This window comes from Oratosquilla oratoria, chromosome 12 (assembly GCF_046742065.1).
Source record: "Oratosquilla oratoria isolate Oo_2021 chromosome 12, ASM4674206v1, whole genome shotgun sequence".
NCBI classification, from domain to species: Eukaryota; Metazoa; Arthropoda; class Malacostraca; order Stomatopoda; family Squillidae; genus Oratosquilla; species Oratosquilla oratoria.
The window spans coordinates 37,840,266-37,860,211 of record NC_134788.1 but is presented as its reverse complement, the minus strand read 5'-3'; the positions used below and the strand labels follow the sequence as shown (position 1 = coordinate 37,860,211).

General features: G+C 39.5%; 1 protein-coding gene across 1 annotated transcript; it reads left to right on the top strand.

The window, feature by feature from the left end:
• Positions 1-6,584: 6,584 nt before the first annotated feature.
• Positions 6,585-8,759, top strand: LOC143030689 (uncharacterized). Its single transcript, XM_076193873.1, has 2 exons — positions 6,585-7,505; positions 8,272-8,759. Exons 1-2 carry the CDS (start codon positions 7,213-7,215, stop codon positions 8,537-8,539), a joined length of 561 nt encoding a protein of 186 aa, XP_076049988.1. The 5' UTR covers positions 6,585-7,212; the 3' UTR covers positions 8,540-8,759.
• The last annotated feature ends 11,187 nt before the right edge of the window (positions 8,760-19,946 follow it).

Here is a 19,946-nt window from a genome sequence, read left to right as displayed (position 1 = left end):
GAGAAGCCTTTCCAGTGTGACTTGTGTGATTCTGCTTTCTCACATAAGGGTAATCTCAAAGATCACATGATGAACCACACAGGAGAGAAGCCTTTCCATTGTGACTTGTGTGATTCTGCTTTCTCACAAAAGGGTCATTTCAAAGATCACATGATGACCCACACAGGAGAGAAGCCTTTCAAGTGTGACTTGTGTGATTCTGCTTTCTCAAAAAAGGTTAATCTCAAACATCACATGAGGACCCACACAGGAGAGAAGCCATTCCAGTGTAACTTGTGTGATTCTGCTTTCTCGCATAATGGAAGTCTCAAAGATCACATGATGTCCCACACAGGAGAGAAGCCTTTCCAGTGTGAATTGTGTGATTCCTCTTTCTCAAACAAGGGTGGTCTGAAACGTCACATGACCCACACATGAGAGAAGCCATTGCAGTGTAACTTGTGTGATTCTGCTTTCTCGCAAAAGGGCCATCTCAAATATTACATGACCCACACAGAGGAGAAACCTATCCAGTGTGACTTGTGTGATTCTGGTTTCTTACAAAAGAGTGAGCTTAAACATCACATGATGTCCCACACAGGAGAGAAGCCATTCCAGTGTGACATTTGCGATTCTGCTTTCTCACGCAAGGGTAATCTGAAATGTCACATGAGGACCCGCACAGGAGAGAAACCTATCCAGTGTGACATGTGTGTTTCTGCTTTCTCACAAAATGGTGCTCTCAAACGTCACATGATGACCCACACAGGAGAGAAGCCATTTCATTGTGACCTGTGTGATTCCACCTTTTCACAAAAGCGATATCTCAAACGTCACATGACCCACACGCGAGAGAAGCTATTTCAGTATGACTTGTGTAATTCTGCTCTCTCACAAACGGGTGATCTCAAACGTCACATGTGTGGCACATGTGTCTATGTCTGGGTATTTGATATTCCCGCGCGCATGGCGCGATCATGATAGACACCCATAGGCATACGACACACATACATTTATAAGCACATGTCAGGATAGGAGACACTTTTCCCATGTGTAACGGAGCATAGGGACTATGTATAATAGATGACCTAGCTAGGACAATTTAGTCTAGGATGCTGTTGTATATATCTATTACCTTTGTCACGGTGACGCCATGACGTCACGGCATAGTTCCCGCCAACGCAGTTGGACCAGAGACACTATGGTGATAAGAACCCGTTGAGCCAGTGGACGTGAACTATTTAACATGTGCTGAACAATATTCACTGTTTTATATTGATAGGGCTCCCTTTATGTATCCAAGCCTATGTATACAGAAGTACTTATTAGATATAGAAACCTACGTATATATTTTTATACCCTAGCATTCTGGGTACTTTATGCATGCCAATACTCGGCCGTTCATGCATAACAACATGATGTCCCATACAGGAGAGAGGCCTCTCTAGTGTGACTTGTGTGATTCTGCTTTCTCACATAAGGGTAGTCTCAAAGATCACATGAGGACCCACACAGGAGAGAGGCCATTCCAGTGTGACTTGTGTGATTCTGCTTTCTCGCAAAAGGGTCATCTCAAACATCACATGATGACTCACACACGAGAGAAGCTCTTTCGGTGTGACCTATGTGATTCCACTTTTTCACAAATGTCACATGATGATCCACGAATCCCGGAAAAAAGACCCACATAGGAAGATCCCTGGGCGGAAAAAAGCCCCCAATTTATAGATTATAATTCTTATTAATAACAGTAATACTTGTTTTAAATAAAACCTAGTTCAAAGGGCCCGGTGAGTTGGTTTCACATTCCGTGAGGTTGAGGTGTTTAATTACATTAAAGGTGTGAAGTAGACTTCCCTAATGGTGTGGGTATACAAGTCCCACATTCATCACAGTATCATTCATATCATTAGTGTGTACTCATCTGTGTGGATATATATATTTCAACATGGAAATGATCGAAAACAACAAAGGTGGGCAGAAACTTTGTTACGATGGTCATATGTACACGAAGAAGAGTGTGAACAAAACGTCTATACGATGGGAGTGTTCAAGGAGAAAAGCTATGAAATGCAGTGCAACACTGTACACGGACTTGGATATATCTATTGAAATCAAAGGTACAAAACATAGTCATAATTCTGATACTGCTAAAGTAGATGCCACGAAGGCCAGTCTGGGTCAAATGAATGAGCACACTTCTGCCACCAGAGGAAAGCCAAGTCAGATTATTGCCAATACTGTTGTTAATCTTCCTGTCGCAGCGCGTGCTGAGATTGGAAACTCAGAGTCTGTGAAACGCACGATTCGCAACCATAAGCGCCACGCTCCTCCGAAAGATCCCGCTTGTCTGCAAGATTGAAAACTGGGCGATTCATGGACTATGTTTGATGGTCAGGAGTTCATGTTCTTTGATAGTGGTGCTGATAGCAGTAGACGGGTTATTGTCTTTGCAACTGAAGAGGGGTTGCGTTATCTTGCTCGTTCCACTCAATGGTTTATGGATGGCACATTCCGGACTGCTCCGAAACTCGTTCATCAACTCTATTTAATTCGTTGCCCTTTAGGCGAGTCGAAGATAACATGTGTCCACGCCTCTCTTTCTGGCAAAACTCAGAGCATATATGAAGAAGTGTTCCAAGCCATTGTTGAACAGTGTGCCACACTAGGATTCAACCTTGATCCTACGACAATCACAACCGATTTCGAACTCGCGACTGTGAATGCTATCCGGACTGTATTCGGGGATCACGTTCAGTGCCACGGTTGTTGTTTTTTCCACTTAACGCAGAACACCTGGAGGAAGATACAGGAATTAGGCCTTGTGACACTGTGCAAGACAGACGAAGAAAGTAGATTATTTTGTTCTATGTTAAAAATGCCTTGGCTTTTCTGCCATGTGACAGAGTTTCGGAGGGGATGGAATTTTTAGGAACTGTTATTCCGGAGCAACTCAGTTGTCTGGTAGATTATTTCGATGCGACCTACGTGTGTGCAGGATATCGTCGTATCCAGATGCCTGCCGAACGCCCAGGTGATGTGCTACCGACCGCCGCTTCGTATGCGCCCAACGCCACCCCTTTTTCCACCCGAACTTTGGAACGTACACGAAATAACCTTGTCTGGCGGGCGGGCATCGTGCGAACAAGCATTGTGAGGCGTGGAATCAAGCCTTCACACATGTGGATGATCGGCCACGACCGACCGACCATCCTTCCGTGTGGATCGCGATCGAGGCTGTACGAAAAGACCAGGGCAGGGGAGACATACAAAAGACCTTCAGAAAAGGCTTCCCACTCTCTGCAAAGACTTCCAAGCAGGCCAGAAAGACATTGAAGCGTTTCTTAAAGGTTGTGCCCACTGCATTCGCTTTTAATTAGATTTAGATTTACTTAAAGTAGCGCTAACTTTCAAATGTACTATTTCATAGCTTAGTGCTGACTTTGTATTTTTCTATGATAAAGATCTGCTATTCATAATATTTAGTATATTGTAGTATTTTCATATAATATCATGTAAACTGGTGCTGACTTTGTATTATTTTATACTTGATACTTTTATACTTTATACTTCATAGCTAGCCTCAATTATACTACTGATTTTCTATTGTCATGTATTATTTGTGTTGAGTTGAAGTAATTTCCGATTGTTTTATTAATATTTAGTATATTGTATTATTTTCATATAGTGTCAAGTAAACTTATCTTTTAAGCAATAAACACATAGTTTTATTCCTAAATTGTTACCTTGTTTTCCTAAATTGGGGCTTTTCTAGAATTTGGGGCTTTTTTTTTTTTTTTTTGCGCCTGGGTATTTTCAAGGTGGGGCTTTTTTCCGCCAGGGAATTTCTTAAGTGGGTTTTTTTTCCGGTGGGGCTTTTTTCCTAGGATTTTTTTTTTCTGTTGGGGCTTTTTTTCTCCGAACCCCGATGATCCACACTAGAGAGTCGCTCCTTCCAGTGTGACACGAAAGAGCGATCTTAACCCTTTATCGGGCAAGGAACCATATTTGGTCACATGATTACCCACGCTGAAAAGAAGTCATTCCAGTGTGACCTGTGCAATAAAGCTTTTTTTTCTTCTGTTTTTTATTTGCGTAAGGGTATTTTCAAACGTCACGTCACACGATTACCCATGCAGGAGAGAACCCATTGCAGTGTAACAACCTGCGCCATAAACATTTTCCCCGATTTTTTTTAAATGTCACACGGTGATCCACACATGATTGAGCCTTTTACGGCGGTGTGACCTGTGGGATGAAGCTTTCTGATATGATAAAGATGATTTGAAATATCACTTGATGATGACCCACTCCCGAACAATCAAAAAAGGCCTTTCCAACAGCTTGAAGGAGCAGTATCATCTAACAGCATATGATAATGAGTGCAGGTGAGAAGACTTTCTTGTCTGACTTGTGCGATGCAGCTTTCTCGCGAGATGCTTTCAGATGTGACATAGTTCGCACGAGGCAAGAACTTCAAGTTCATAGGGTAATACTGGCACTCCTGATTCTATGTTTATGGGTTCTAGGGAACATGGCAGGAATGAAGGCAATCGTAGATATAATCAGACGTAGGTGGTAAAGTATACTTCCCTCCCCTTGTCATTTCTACCTATTTGGTATGTCCCGTTCACATACCAACGGAGTCAGCATTTTTATTAAAGGAGAAACTGGGAGAGTTTGAATAATCCCATAACACCGGAAATATCGATAATTAGGAATGCCCGATGTGAGTGATTCAATTAGGATGGGTGACGACCTACAAGGGATGGACGAAGCCGTTGTCAAGGTTGAGTCATGGGATGGCGATCAATTATAGCTTGGAGGAAGGGGTGTCCAGACTATGTTGGGAATTTCATTCATGCAGGTAGAGTAGTATACATGAAGATATAGATATACATGCACACTGAATGGTCCCCAGTGCAGATATTAATCTATGTTCAACCACATTAACTTTTCACTTTTAATGCCATGTCATCACGAGCGAGACTGACAATGCGCTCAACGGAGACATATGCGGAAATTGATACGCAGTGAAGCCAAGGACTCGAACCCAGCTCAGACATACCAAAGTGAACAGTGACTAACCACTGCGCCATCAAGAGAGATAAAAGTTGAGCACAATTTCTTATATTTGTATGCTCGAGTTACATATACACAAATCTTATGCTCAACCCATCCCCGCTATGATGGTGCAATGGTAGTATGTGCGCGTGGGCAAGTGTTATACACACACACTGAATGGTCCCCAGTGCAGATATTAATATATTTCCAACCACATTAACTTTTCACTTTCAATTCCATGTCATCACGATCGAGACTGACAATGCGCTCAACGAAGACATGAAAAATTAATGTGGTTGAAAATGGATTAATATCTGCACTGGGGACCATTCAGTGTGTGTGTATAACACTTGCCCACGCGCACGTACTACCATTGCACCATCATAGCGGGGATGGGTTGAGCATAAGGTTCGTGTATATGTATGTAACTCGAGCATACAAATATAAGAAATTGTGCTCAACTTATACCTCTCTTGATGGTGCAGTGGTTAGTCACTGTTCACTTTGATACGTCTGAGCTGGGTTCGAGTCCTGACCACGTCCTGCACGCTCAGGATCAAACTCGGACCCAACACTTGCCAGGTAAGGCGCAAGGTCATCCTATCAAGACAACAGGTCAGGACTCGCAGTAATGGATAAATTTAGATTAAGTTGTTTGAAGAAACGGTTAGACAACTTTATGCATGGGGATGACAGGTGGTAATGGACATGGAACTGCCTATTGTAGGCCACATGGTCTCTTGCAATCTCCTTCGTTCTTATACTCTTATCACACTGGGCGCCGACGACCGTTGAGAGCTCGTTCGAGTCAGAAACTACTTTGGTTACAAAATTCAAATTTTCAGATATTCAAATGATATTTCCGTTACAGCTAGCAAAGACGAAGGATGAACTAAGAGATTGTGTAAACCTAGACACGGATGTTAGACACACTGTTGAATTGTTCTTAGGGATGTCTAGGTTTCTGTAATAAGCCAAGTCATATCATTCTAGTTATATTCAAATGGAGGTTGGAGGTAGGAGGATGTCGGAGGAAAAATAGCCCAGTGTGATTGATAATAACCCTCCTGGAGGTCAGCAGCCAGTCGGCCATATTGGATTTGCAAATCTGCACCTAGATGCTATGCAAGTTTGACGATAATTATTAAAAGATCAAACTATTTGTAACGAAAATTCCTTTAACGATAAGAAATATAAAATAATGAAAATAATAATATATATTTTGGGATCCGGCGAATTCACCGACAACAATTCATCGATATACACAATTCATCGAAAAATGAAAATATTCTAATTTGAAATATATAACTAGGTTGTGTTTTCATCCTTGATTTAGCATACTTTTACCTTTGATAATGAAATAATTACTTTCATAACCTTTATTTAGGATGAGGAATTTCTTTTCGTAGTATTTAATCAAGAATAGTTAAAATTCTTTACTGACAGAACTATTGAAAATGACAAATTAGTCAGAACTATAGATTGGTTTACTTAAAATCATAAAGCTAGGTTATGGGCTATTGCCCGCAAATAATCAACGACGTTGCTGTATGAAGGATATCTTTCTACAATGTTTTTTTTTTCCCCCGTTCAGAAGAGTCACGTTATTTCTTTGTAGTCGAGATGAAGTAGCAGCCAAGTATTGATCGACTTTGACTTCATTATAGTTTTGTTCCTTGATTTAGCACATTTTACCTTTGATAATGAAATAGTTACTGTCATAGCCTTTATTTGGGATACTACAAAAACAAGGTAGGATTTCTTTTCGTATTTATTAAGAATAGTTCAAATTCTTTAATGATAGAACTATCAAAAATGACAAATTAGTACTTCAAACTATGGCATAGGACATTTGAGACACAGGTTGCTGGACACCAAGTCCCTAATATTTGGAGTTTTTTCGACTGCCTGAAGAAAGAACAGAACTATAATGAAGTCAAAGTCCATTGGCCCTGGTCATGAGGCATCCAGTAACAGCCTCCTCCATCCAATGTGGACAAACAAGTTTTGCAAATGTTACATTTTTCGGGGCACGTGAAGAATTGTCACCCCAGTATGCCAAATATCAACAGTGGGATAAAAAAAATTGTTAGGTTAGGTTACGAGTAGGTTGGATGAGGGTTATGCTTAGTGTTATCAACTTTACAACCGAAGAATCGCAAACCCAGGATGGCCCACATGAAGAATTGTCACCCTGTTGAAGACTGGGGTGACGATTCTTCGTGTGATCCCATTTTTCCTTATATTATCCACTGCAGACATTTTTTGTTTTATTGTAGAGATTATATCGAGAAGGATTTGATCAACTTTGCCAACAACAACAACAACAACAACCCTGGCGTGGTGGTGTACCTAAAACCTCTTTTACACTGGAGCTTAAACTCAGGAACCTTGCAAAGCATGAGGGCCCCACCCACACCTGCAGCAGCAGCAGTGGCAAACCTAAGACCCTCATACTCCAGGTACAGTAACAGCTCTCCCCCTAATCCCTTGTAACAAAAACACTGTTACCTGTATTATTGACAAAAAAAAAGTCATTTTGTTCCCTTTGAAGAGCTGGAGTTCTTCTTAGCTTAATGAAAATTTACTGGTGTTAGCCTGAATTAAAGATGTTATATTGAATGACATCCGCAGGGAATTCACTTCTGAAAGCCTGCCTGCCTGCCTGCCCCCACACCAATGTTCCCTCTTAATTCTTTGCTGTGAGTGAGAGCACAGAAATTTGGTTGTGTGCAAATTTTGCCTTCTTTGCAAAGTATGTGTGCACTTATGTGGGTCACCATACTGACTGCAGAACATAGTACAAAGGATCTCAAGACATGCGATGTTATGAAATTGACAAATTCTCAAAATCACCTTTCTTTTGGTTTAGATTGTTATGAAATTATACAATTAATTTCTTTAATTAGACTTTTTCAATTTCGTCTTGAAAACCTTGTGTGCACACATTTTTTTCCCTTTGTGTACTATCTGTAAAACGTGTGTGCATTCATGCATGCACATGCACACAGCTTAGAGGGAACATTGCCCCCCTGCACCTCACCTGTCCTGCAGCATAGTAATTGAGCAAACCAAGAAATCAATTTAAAATTTGATTAGGACTGAGACGTATTTTTAAAGGAAATGTATCTAGAATATGCAATCTTGACAATTTGTTGATTTATTATTATTATTATCATTTTTTTTTGTCTACTCATGGCATATTACTAATTAGATCTATGATTTCAGTAAATGGAGGAGAGCAGTATACATAAACACCCATGACCTGAATGGGGAGGAGTTAGTTGCAAAGTGGGTCGAGTACATGCATGCATGGGTGGGCGATCAGGGTACCCAGTGGAGCGTCTCCGCAAATATTAACACACAGACTTCCCATCAATACAGCGAGCGACCCTGGACACCATGGACGCATCAACACCCAGCGGTCAACACAGTCACTTTACCTACCAGCTGTTTAAGTAGTTCAGGAGCTTTTCCCCCCTTACAAGAGAGGTAGCCAAAGTAGTAATAGCAGGTGTATATCAAGTGGGAGTGTTTGTAGTTTCTGGTGAAGTGGTGGTGCAGATAATGGTTAAAGGTACTTCTTGAGAACATATTTTGATTGCCAGATGATGATGATGATAACTGTCATGTGAAAGTAATGACTTGTTCGGAAATGTTGACCATGGTGGACTTGGAAGATTTGTACGGAATGATTTCAGACACTCATGCAGGGTTTGGTTAAGATGTATTCTTGTCTAACTTGAGTGCATACTCCATTCAAATGTAAACCTCTACTATGGAGTGTACTTGGGAGGCCCTTATCTATAAAATACCAGTGTTTCCTTGGATAAGGCCCTGTAAAGTGTGCCAGTGTTAACGGGATTAACACTTAGCGTACGGTGACGCCGGTGTCGGCACCATGAGGCATGAGCGTGTATATTACAAAGGATTACAAAGGCGGAGCATGCCGACAGGAGACCTTTTGGTCCATATCTAGGTCGGATGCGAAAAAAAATCATATTAGTAATAAAATAATAAATAGAAAATATGATAATGTAAATAACAAATAAAATACATAAATAAATGCATAGGTATAGTTAAATAATAAACAAACAGATAAATAGTAAATAATAATAAATTGACATATGACTAATAATAAATGAAAATCAAACAGACAAATGATAACAAAACAAAAACAAATAATATAAGATAAATTATAATCATTACAGCATCTTGCTTAGGTGCTTATCTAAATGATTCTTAAAGCTTCAAACTGAACTACATTGCACTACCTGTGCACGAAGTTTATTCCATTCATTAACTACACGGTTGGCAGTTGTTTCTACCCACTTCCAAATTTAATCTATTTCCGGACAGTTTAAGACCATTGTTTCTTGTCTGATTCTCATTCAATGTGAACATTTTGTCACTTTTGATGTTGTCAATTCCCTTTAAAATCTTAAAGACCTGTATCAAGTCACCTCTGAGTCTACGCTTTTTTAGGGAAAACAGATATGTTTTAGTCGATTTTCGTATGATTTATTTTTGATATTTGGAATCAGTTTTGTGGCTCGCCGTTGTACTTTTTCCAATCTGTCAATGTCTTTAATGAGATTCGGTGACCATACGGAAACACCATATCCCAAATGTGGACGAACTAGCGATTTATATAGCTTGTTGATGAGTGATAGACTTTTGAAATCAAAAGATCGCGCAATCAGTCCCAGAATCTTATTTGCTTTCTCAGAGGCTGAAATACACTGCTTGGATGATTTGAGGTCGTTACTGATAATTACGCCGAGATCTTTTTCACTATCCAATTTTGTTAACGAATTTCCAAATAACTTGTAATCGTACTTACTGTTATTTTTACCTATGTGCATTACCTTGCATTTACTTGTGTTAAATTTCATTAGCCACTTTTCAGACCATTGCTGTAATTCATCTAAATCTTCTTGAATATCTAATTGGTTTGAGTGATCATTTGCCATTCCGCACAGTTTTGTATCATCAGCAAATTTGGAAACAGTAGATTTTAGTCCATGGTCTATATCATTTATGTATACTATGAATAGAAGTGGTCCAAGAACGGAACCCTGAGGAACTCCACTTGTAACATTTTTCCATTCAGAAGTTTTTCCATTTAAAACAACTCTCTGTTTTCGACCATTCAATCAATTACTAGTCCAACCTAATAGGCTACCACTTATTTCGTGTAAAGCTAATTTAGTAAGTAGTCTTTCGTGTGGGACGGTATCAAAAGCTTTTGCAAAGTCTAGATATATTAAATCTATATTGTTTCTTTTGTCATAATTCGAGATAACTGTGTTGTACAATTCGAGTAAGTTAGTCACGCAAGAACGTTTCCGTCTGAAACCATGCTGGCTATCATTTATCAAACGGTTACTTTCTAAATAATGTTCGATAGCATCTCTGATGATAGTTTCCATTATTTTTCCTACGATTGAAGTGAAACTTATAGGCCTATAGTTATTTGGCTTCTTTTTGTCACCTTTTTTGAATATGGGAGTAACGTTAGCTAGCTTCCATTCTCTTGGGACATCTCCGGATATGATGGATTTCTTGAAAATAATTTCTAATGGAACAACAATCTCATTTTTCATTTCCTTTAAGATTCTTGGATGCCAACCGTCAGGCCCTGGTGTTTTATTAACTTTGAGTTTATCTATGCCTTTGCTTTTACTTTTAGGATTGTGCCCTGTGGGGCTATAAGGAGAAGGATGCCTAGTCCCAATTCCCATCCCTTTCTTCTCGCCTTTTACGATCCAAGTGGGAATACTTGGTGTCAGTATTCTTTTCCCCCACCACAGGGAATTCCCCCACCACAGAAAAAGAATACTCAGAGAAATGGTACAGGACAGCAACAAGGGGTTGGGGGACAGCATAACGGAGGGACAGTCGTAGTATAAAAGTGTCATCATTTCTCTATGAACAGAGTTTTCCTCTATCATAGACAAAATGATGTGTGGCTCTGGTCCGTAGGGGCTCCCCATATAGACCCTAAAGTATGGACTGCATGCTACTTTGCCACAATAACAAGCAGCCAATACCCCAGACGGGGACGACACTGCGCTTGTGGCAGGATCGGAGGAGGGATTGAGGAAGTTGGTGACAGAGTTTAGGAGAGTGTGTGATAGAAGAAAGCTGAAGATAAATGTGGGTAAAAGTAAGGTGATGAGATGTACAAGGGGTGAAAGTGGCAGTAATCTAGAGGTGAGCATTAAGGGAGAGCAACTGGAGGAAGTGGACAGTTTTAGATGCTTGGGTGCAAATAGGGCAAGAAAAGGTGGAGTAAAGGTGGAGGTAGAATGTAGATTGAGAGAAGCGAGTAAATGCCTTGGTGGATTAATAAGTGTAATGAGGAATAGACATTTGGGAATGGATGCTAAGGGGAGACTGTATGAAGGAGTGATTGTGCCAACAGCACTGTATGGAGCAGAAACATGGAACATAAGAGAGGAAGAGAGAAGGAGCTTGAATGTGTTTGAGATGAAGTGTCTGAGAAGTATGATGGGGGTTACTAGGCTAGATAGGGTGAGAAATGAGGAGGTGAGGAGGAGAACAGGGGTGGAAAGAGTATTAGGATGGTTTGGACACATGGAAAGAATGAGTGAAGAAAGACTAGTAAAAGAGGTATGGAAGGCAGATGTGGAGGGAGTGAACATGAGGGGACGTCCTAGGATGAGATGGATGGATGGGGTGAAGGGGGCTCTGGGGAAGAGGGGAATGTCTGTTGAGGAAGGACGGGAGAGGACAGAAGACAGGGGTGAATGGAGAATGGTTGTATATGGAAGATGTTGTGATTGCATGAGGTGGAATGGACGGGGGGATGGGGGGTGAGGTAATGTGTGTGATCAAAATTTTGACGCAGCCCGAAGGGATTTCTCCCCGTCCTCTCCTTTATATGGGGGGACGGAGAGGGGGGGTCGCCGATTTAATGAAGCGGCCTTGCTGTGGATGTGCTGTGTCTTGCGACACTGCTTCTGACCCAGGGCAGTGGACAAGGTGCAGGGATGACCCGCCATCTAGGAGGTGCTAAGATGGGAGGGAGGGTGGAGGGGTGTGGAGTGTTTTCAGGGATGGAATGGGTGGGAATGATTTTATGCCTTTTCCTGTTTGGCTACCTCCCTAGTAAGGGGGGAAAAGCCTTGGTATATGTATGTATGTATGTATGAGTTTATCTATACACCCTTTAATTTTTTCTTTTGTTATATTTACCGTAGCGAGTAAGTTTACCCTAGACTTTTCACAGGTTTCAGTTTGGAATTCACTTTGAGGTGTTTCGTTTACGAATACCGAGCTAAAATAATTGTTTAAGATATTACCCATTCCTTCATTTGAATATTCAAGTTGACCGTCAGCAGATAATAGTGGACCAATGTGATTCCTAACAACCTTTTTATCTGTAATGTAACTATAGAATTCTTTGGGATTCTCTTTGGATTTATCAGCGATGTTCATTTCGTATTGTCGTTTTCTTTTTCTTATTGTCTTTTTTTAAATCTCTCTGTATTGATGCATAACTTTCATAGTCATTAGATGCACCCGAGCACTTATATTTCTTATAAGCCTGTCTCTTTTTAGCAATACTTTTTTCAGTTTCTTTGTCGAGCCACTTTGGGCGAGCCTGATTTGGGGGACGTCTGTCCTTAAAAGGAATGTAAGTTTGAATCATCTTAGTGAGCGTATTTTGAAATATTTCCCACATCTGATATACAGGCCTTTCGTTTAATTTTGCCTCCCAAACTGTAAGCTGAAGCTCCTGACGTAATCCTATGAACTGAGCTTTACTGAAATCGGGTATTTTAGAAACACAAGTATCTATTCTAAAAAAAATTAGGAGTTTGAATCTAATTAAGTTGTGATCGCTATTTGCAACAGATTCACTGACTTCTACATCAGTTACCATGCTTTCGCGGCTAGTAATCAATAGATCGAGTAAGTTTCCATATCTTGTGGGCTCTTTTATATGTTGAATTAAGTAATTGTCATCAAGAAAATCAATCAAGCGACTATCTATATGGCCATGTTCAAGGGTCATCCAATCAATGTGAGAAAAATTGAAATCACCCATTATCAATAAATCCCGGTTGCAGAAACTAGACAGTTCTTGAAATAACAGTTTGTCGTCTGCTAATGATAATGTCTTTGGCCTATATATTACACCTATATTCATTTTTTGTCCATTTGTTTGGGTTAACTCAACCCACAAACCATATGCATCCTGTTTCACTTTCTCTAAAACACAAGCATGAACATTGTTTTTAACGTACAACAGAACACCCCCACCTTTCTTGTGGTTTCTATCCTGATGAAAGTGTTTAAATTCCGCAATATTAAATTCAGCTTCGAACTCTGTACCATTTAACCATGTCTCAGTTATTCCTATCATATCGAGATTTTCGCTTTTGACATACGCCTGTATTTCTTGAAATTTGTTCCTAATACTACGAGCATTAAAGTACATGGTTTTAAGAAACTCGTGATTATTTCTTTTTGACACATTTTGAGTTTCAATATCATGTCTTACATTATCATTTTGTTTTTTATTTATATACCTTGCTCTATATTATTATTTGGTCCTTCATTGACATTCAATGCCTCATTAACATTTCTTCCATCAAAATTAACACTTCCCCCATTAAATTGTCCAGCTAGCTTAAAAATTGGAGATGAGGCAACGCTACTCTAACAACAGCGCTCCAATGTAGCAAGTAGCGTATAAATTGGAGATGAGGCAACGCTACTCTCAGAACAACGCTCCAATGTAGCGAAAAAAATATATATATGTGGGAACGCGTGGGCAAAACATACGCTCGCGCTTATGTATGTTAAAATCTTGTACCAATTACTAGTTATTGCGGTAACGGCCGTTACTGGATGTAATAATCGCCCATCCCAAGAACCCAATGTTTAGGAGAAAGACATGAGGAACTGGAAGAAGTTAGCTGGGTAAAAGTAGCTATTCGTTGCTAATGTAGCTATTCGTTGGAAGCGTAGGTTAATAACAATAACAAATATGGCTGATTCTGAGTTCAGCGCCGTAATCCCTACATAGAAGGTAGAATCTGTGTGTTTGTTATTTGATATTATGCGTTATTTTTTTAGACGTCTTCTGCAACAGTCATTACTCCATGTGTAAATTCTCCCCACCCAAAAACCCCGATCTCCCACATTTCCCCCTCAGATCGTTCTGGAGGAGAGGTAGGCCTAAGTGCATTACTTTAACAATTAATATCTTAAAAACTACTCAATTGCGCAGTAAATGAAGTACACCATCGTTCATATCACAACATTTATCACACATGAGCCAGATATCAAGTTCTATGGTTGGGTGAATCGGTAAATTGTCCCCAATGATTTCAGTGCCCATTACATGATGGTTATAAAGTCTATTCCATTTGTTGATCACTGTTGTAAATCAGGTCTTGTCTATTTCCTTCTTAAACCTAGTCAGATTTGTACAATTTCGTTCCATTATTTACTATGAGTCCTGCCCTGCTAAATGATAATCTTGACCCGTTTTGATATTATATGATATCACGTTGCCGTCTTTGTTTTTCCAGTTTAAGTTAAGGTGCATAAACATCTCTACGTAACAGATTGTTGCCCAGTTCTTCAATCAGCAGTTTTGAATATATTGATATATGCTAGGAACAATATTGAGCAAATCCTAAATTAGCAATCAAACCCCACATATCTTCAAAACATAACCGATGTTCTTAATCGGCTTATTATGCCTGTGAGCAAGACTTTTATTTTACACATGCCCAATCCCGGATGAAAAAAAAAAGAAAAAACCACCAGTACCGCTATCATCTCACCACTACTTCCTGCACATAACGACTGTTAGTAAACCACAGCTTGTGAAAGGTCAGATCGTAAGGAGGTAGATTTCTGGATTACGAAACAAAAACAGATTAGTTAGCTTACCCCTTGATAGAGCTTATGATTTAAGCATTCTTAGCTCTGTTGTGACAAATATATTCGCTAAGTAGGGATAAACCATGTAGAAAAAAAACTAAAAGTGCCTTTGTACATTTGCAAGAATATTTGAAATAGTTTAGACATTTGTGAGACGCTGAAGAGTGTCACGAAAATGATAAGCAATGAAGGAAGCCACAGACACAGGTAAAGAAAAGATTATTGTAGGCATTTGCCAGACAGAGCCTACATGATTAGATTGATGCCTGGAAGTTGCAGGCCATTATGGTTGTAGCTGTGTAGGTGTTGGGTACTTTAGAAAGAATGCTGTAGGTTAGTAACGAGATCAAATTAGGTATTGTTCTGTTGAAAGAAACCCAGCGTTTCAAAAATTGTAGAGGGGGCTGTCTGCAGGGAGGTTAGATTTTGTAACCTAACATGTCTTGGTGTTTTAAAAATTGCTGCCGACGTTACAATGAATTCATTGTTTTCAAACATGGGCTAGCAGATGATATAGGAAAGGGTTGCAGACTGGCAAACATCTGTGTGAATACTTGAAATTATTATTAGGTAGAATCATTACTAAACATTTATTGTAAAAATATATATATGTATGGAAGAGAATGAAAATGATCTTGTATCGAATACAAGAAACAAATACCATTGAAAAATCTATTTTCCATGAGAGAGAGAGACTAAGTAGGTTAGATATGGTCAGAATAAGAGAACACTGAGCTTGATGTATCGTTTATTTGAACAATGTTGTCATTTCTTGCACTAATCACTGCCTTTGCATGTTTCTCTAAATCACAATACTTGTTTCCCAATGCAGTCCTCAGATGGGGGTGGGGGTATAGTACAAACTAGTGATTTCCAATTGAAATGGAACACCCGATTTGGTCAAATCAACAGGAAAATTGTTGGGAAAAAAATTGCCTGTTGGGTGTTTTGCTAATGTCAGGATTTAGATCCCTGAATGCAATATAACTTTGGATAATACAATATGTTTTTTATGCAGTGTCAAAGCAAAAAAATGGGCCAGGAGATCCTTCTATTCATAACAAGGTCCATGTTTCTGTCACGGGATGAAGTTAATGGATTCCCTAGGCACCAGGAACTCAAGTTTAAATGCCATTAGAGGAAAACTATTGACAGCAGTCATGTGATACTTGCTTGTCAGGCACTGGCAAGACCAGAGGCCTCCAGAGTGGTTGATGTAGACCCATGGCAGTCAATGCGAGTATGCAAAGGGTCAATAAATGCTTGGGGGTCGATAAATACCTAACCTAACATTTTGGAGGGGCTCCTTTCCAACCACCATCTCTTGCTCCACACACATTTCTAATCAATTCGTTCCACTCTGATCCCTTCCTGGTATACCACATCTTCCAACTGGTATCCAGGCAGAATGCCACAAGATATAGGTAATCCATGTATAAAACACAAACAATGACATATTTTGCACACATCTATTTTATTTTTCCTATACAAAAAAGAAAACTGTGCATATAATGTTAAAATAGAGTTGATGACATTAAGATTCTTGATGCAACAGGTTGATTGGATTCCATTGAATGTTGAAACTGGTACTTGCTAAGAATTCCAGTTTTGAAAGTTGTTTTACTCCCAACTCTGATGTTTCTGTGGAGGCTGGCCAGTTGCATCCTGTGCAATTATTGGCCACTTTATTGTCTTCCTTTCTAGGGAATTCATTAGGGTCCATACAGAGGAGTGATTATTTCCAACCAGAAAAAGAAATGATGGTAAAAAGATGAAAAAATAAAGGAATGACAGTTGTTCCATTTTTCATACTTTGTGATGACTCCACATTACTTAGGTCATACTCTGATTTGAGGCTTCATTTGTAATCACACAATTCTAAGGGCTATAAGAACTTGATTTATTCTTGTTATCATGCTATACATCCATTTAATTCTTGTATGGCTTTAACATAATCATAAAATACATACCAATGGCTATTTCCCAAGACAAGGGAAGTAGCCAAAAAACAAAGGTATAAAGTCCACTCCCACCCATTCCATCCCCACATACTGTACTCCACTTTCATTCACCCCTTCCTCCCTCTTATCTTAGCTCCTCATGGATGATAGGTCATTCCTACATCTCGTCCACTGCCCTTGGTCAGCAAGACACAGGAACACTGCTTCATTTTTATTGGTGACCCCCCCCCCCTCTCTCTGCCCCCTCATGCAGAAAAGGAGAAGATGGGGAAAAATCCCTTTGGGCTGCATAATATCATTCACACATACTCCCTCAGCCCCCCATCCTCCACCCACTCCTTTCCATGCATCACAGCATCATCCATCTGTACAGGACCATTCTCCATTCATCCCTATCTTCTTCTGTCATCTCTCTTCCTCACTTTCCCAATGTCCTTCATACAATCTCCTTTTAGCATCCATTCCCAAATGTCTGTTTCTCATTACACTTTAATCCACCAAGGCATTTACTTGCTCTTCTCAATCTGCATTCTACCTCCACCTCCACTCATCACTTTCCTGCCACATTTGCACCCAAGTATCTAAAACTATCTCTCGCCCTTGATACTTCCAATTTGCTACCACATTCTTCCCTTGTACATCTCATCACCTTACTTTTACCCACATTTATCTTCAACTCCCTTCTTTTGCACACCTTCCCAAACTCCATTACCAACTCACTTAATTCCTCTGATCCTGCCACAAGCGCAGTGTTGTCAGCAAACAACAACTGGCTTATCTCCTACATTTCTCCATTTTCTTTAACCATCTCCAATCCCTGGCCAATTACCTTTGCATTTACCTCTCACACCACCCCATCCATGTATAAATTGAAGAGCCAAGGCAACATAAAACACCCCTGGCAAAGTCCCACCTTTACCTCAAACCATTTCTGATTCCAACACAGGCTCTACTACTCTCGTAAAAACTCTTGACTGCTCTCAACAGCTTCCCTCCTATCCCATGTATCTGCAATACCTTCCACAATGCCTTCCTGTCTACCCTGTTATAAGCCTTTTCCAAATCTATAATTATCCCAAAAAACATCCTTACCTATGCCTAAAGTTTTCTCACATATCTGCCTTACCACAAAAATCTGATCCACGCAACCCCTACATGTCCTAAACACACACCGATCCTCACCAATTACTCCCTCTGTTCCTCTCCTACTCCTCTCAAACAAAACCCTTCTCATAACCCTTCCCAACTACGCTAAACAAACTGATCACTCTGAAACTACTACATTCACACTTGTTCCTTTTTCCCTTGTAAAGTGGAACTATACAGGTACTCCACCAGTCCCCCGACACTCTACCTTCTTTTAAACAAACATTAAACAACCTCACCAGCCAGTCCACCATCACTGTCATTTTCTTAGTGCTTCCCACTGCATTTACCTTTCCTTCCTTATCCTCCCTCACATTTAGAAACTTCCTAAAATACTCTGCCCATCTTCCTCTTACCACCGTTTCTTCCATTATCATCTCTCCATCTTCACCTTTTACCTTTTCTTCTCTGCTTTATTTCTTTCCAAAACACCTTTTTATTACTTTCAAAACTTTCTGTTATACTCTTACCCCATTTCACATCTCCCTCTTTGCTTCCTTTATCTTATGCTTTGCTTCTTTTCTCTTTTGTACCTCTCATATGATTCTCTCATCCTGTTTTGTAAACAGTCTATGAATGCTTGCTTCCTCTGCAACTTTCTTTGCTTCTTCATCCCACCACTTGCTCTTCCTTCTATTTCATCCCATCCTCCTTGTTCCACACACCAACTTTGCATACCTTGTAACTCCCTCCTTGAATCATCCCCATTCCTCCTCCACTCCTAGTTCTACTCTATCCTTCACTCCCTCTCATTGCTTAAATGAAATTCTTCTATCTTATACCCCTTTGATTATTTTGGAGGAATACCTCAAAGGTTCATCAAGTTCTGGGCTACAATTTTCCGAGTCTTTTTCTTTGTACCCTTATTATCAGTTCATCTAATGGTACTAGTTCGTTAATACTGCAAATAATATTGATCAACCCTGTCATTGGTTGGCCAATATTCCTATGTAGTGCATCTGCTGCAATGTTCTCCCTACCTGGAATGTATTCAAACTTAACCTCATAACATGGAAGTGTAGTAAACCAATTGGCTAATCTGCCTCTAAGATTCTTATGTTTGAATAAGTTCTGAATAGCTGTATGATCAGTCCACACTCTGATTGGATATCCCAGTATCTTATCTCTAAAACTCTTTTGTGAATATATCACTGCTAATGTTTCCCCTATTGTAATGCATTGTTACAAAATCTCAATGTGAAAGCTATCTGTTGCAATTTTGCAAAGAATGAGCTCTTTATCATAATTAGGAAAAATGAGAACTGGAAAACTAGTAAGTTTAACTTTCAACTTGTCAAAAGTTTGTTGTTGTTCAGGTCCCCAAATGAACTTGGAATCTCTCCTTCACAAAGAATTTAATAGATTAGATGTGTCTGCATATTCTTTAATAAACTCCCTATAATACCCTGTCAAAAGATTACAAAGGTGGAGCATGCCAACAGGAGGCCTTTTGGTCCATAACTAGGCCGGATACAGAAAAAATATATATGATAAAAAGAAATAATAATAATAAAAATTATGATAATATAAATGATAATAAATAAAATAAACAAATCAGTAAATAGTAAATCATAATAAATGGAAATCAAGCAAATAATAAATAAACAGACAAATAATAACAAACAAATAATCAAATAATATAAAATAAATGGCAGTCATTACAGCATCTTGCTGAAATGTTTATCTAAACGAATCTTAAAGCTTTGAACTGAACTACATTGCACTGCCTCTGCAGGAAGTTTATTCCATTTATTAACTACAAGGTTGGTGAAGTTGTTTCTACCCACTTCCAAATTAAATCTATTTCCTGACAGTTTGAGACCACTATTTCTTGTCAGATTAATTCACTGTAAGAATTTTGTCACTTTA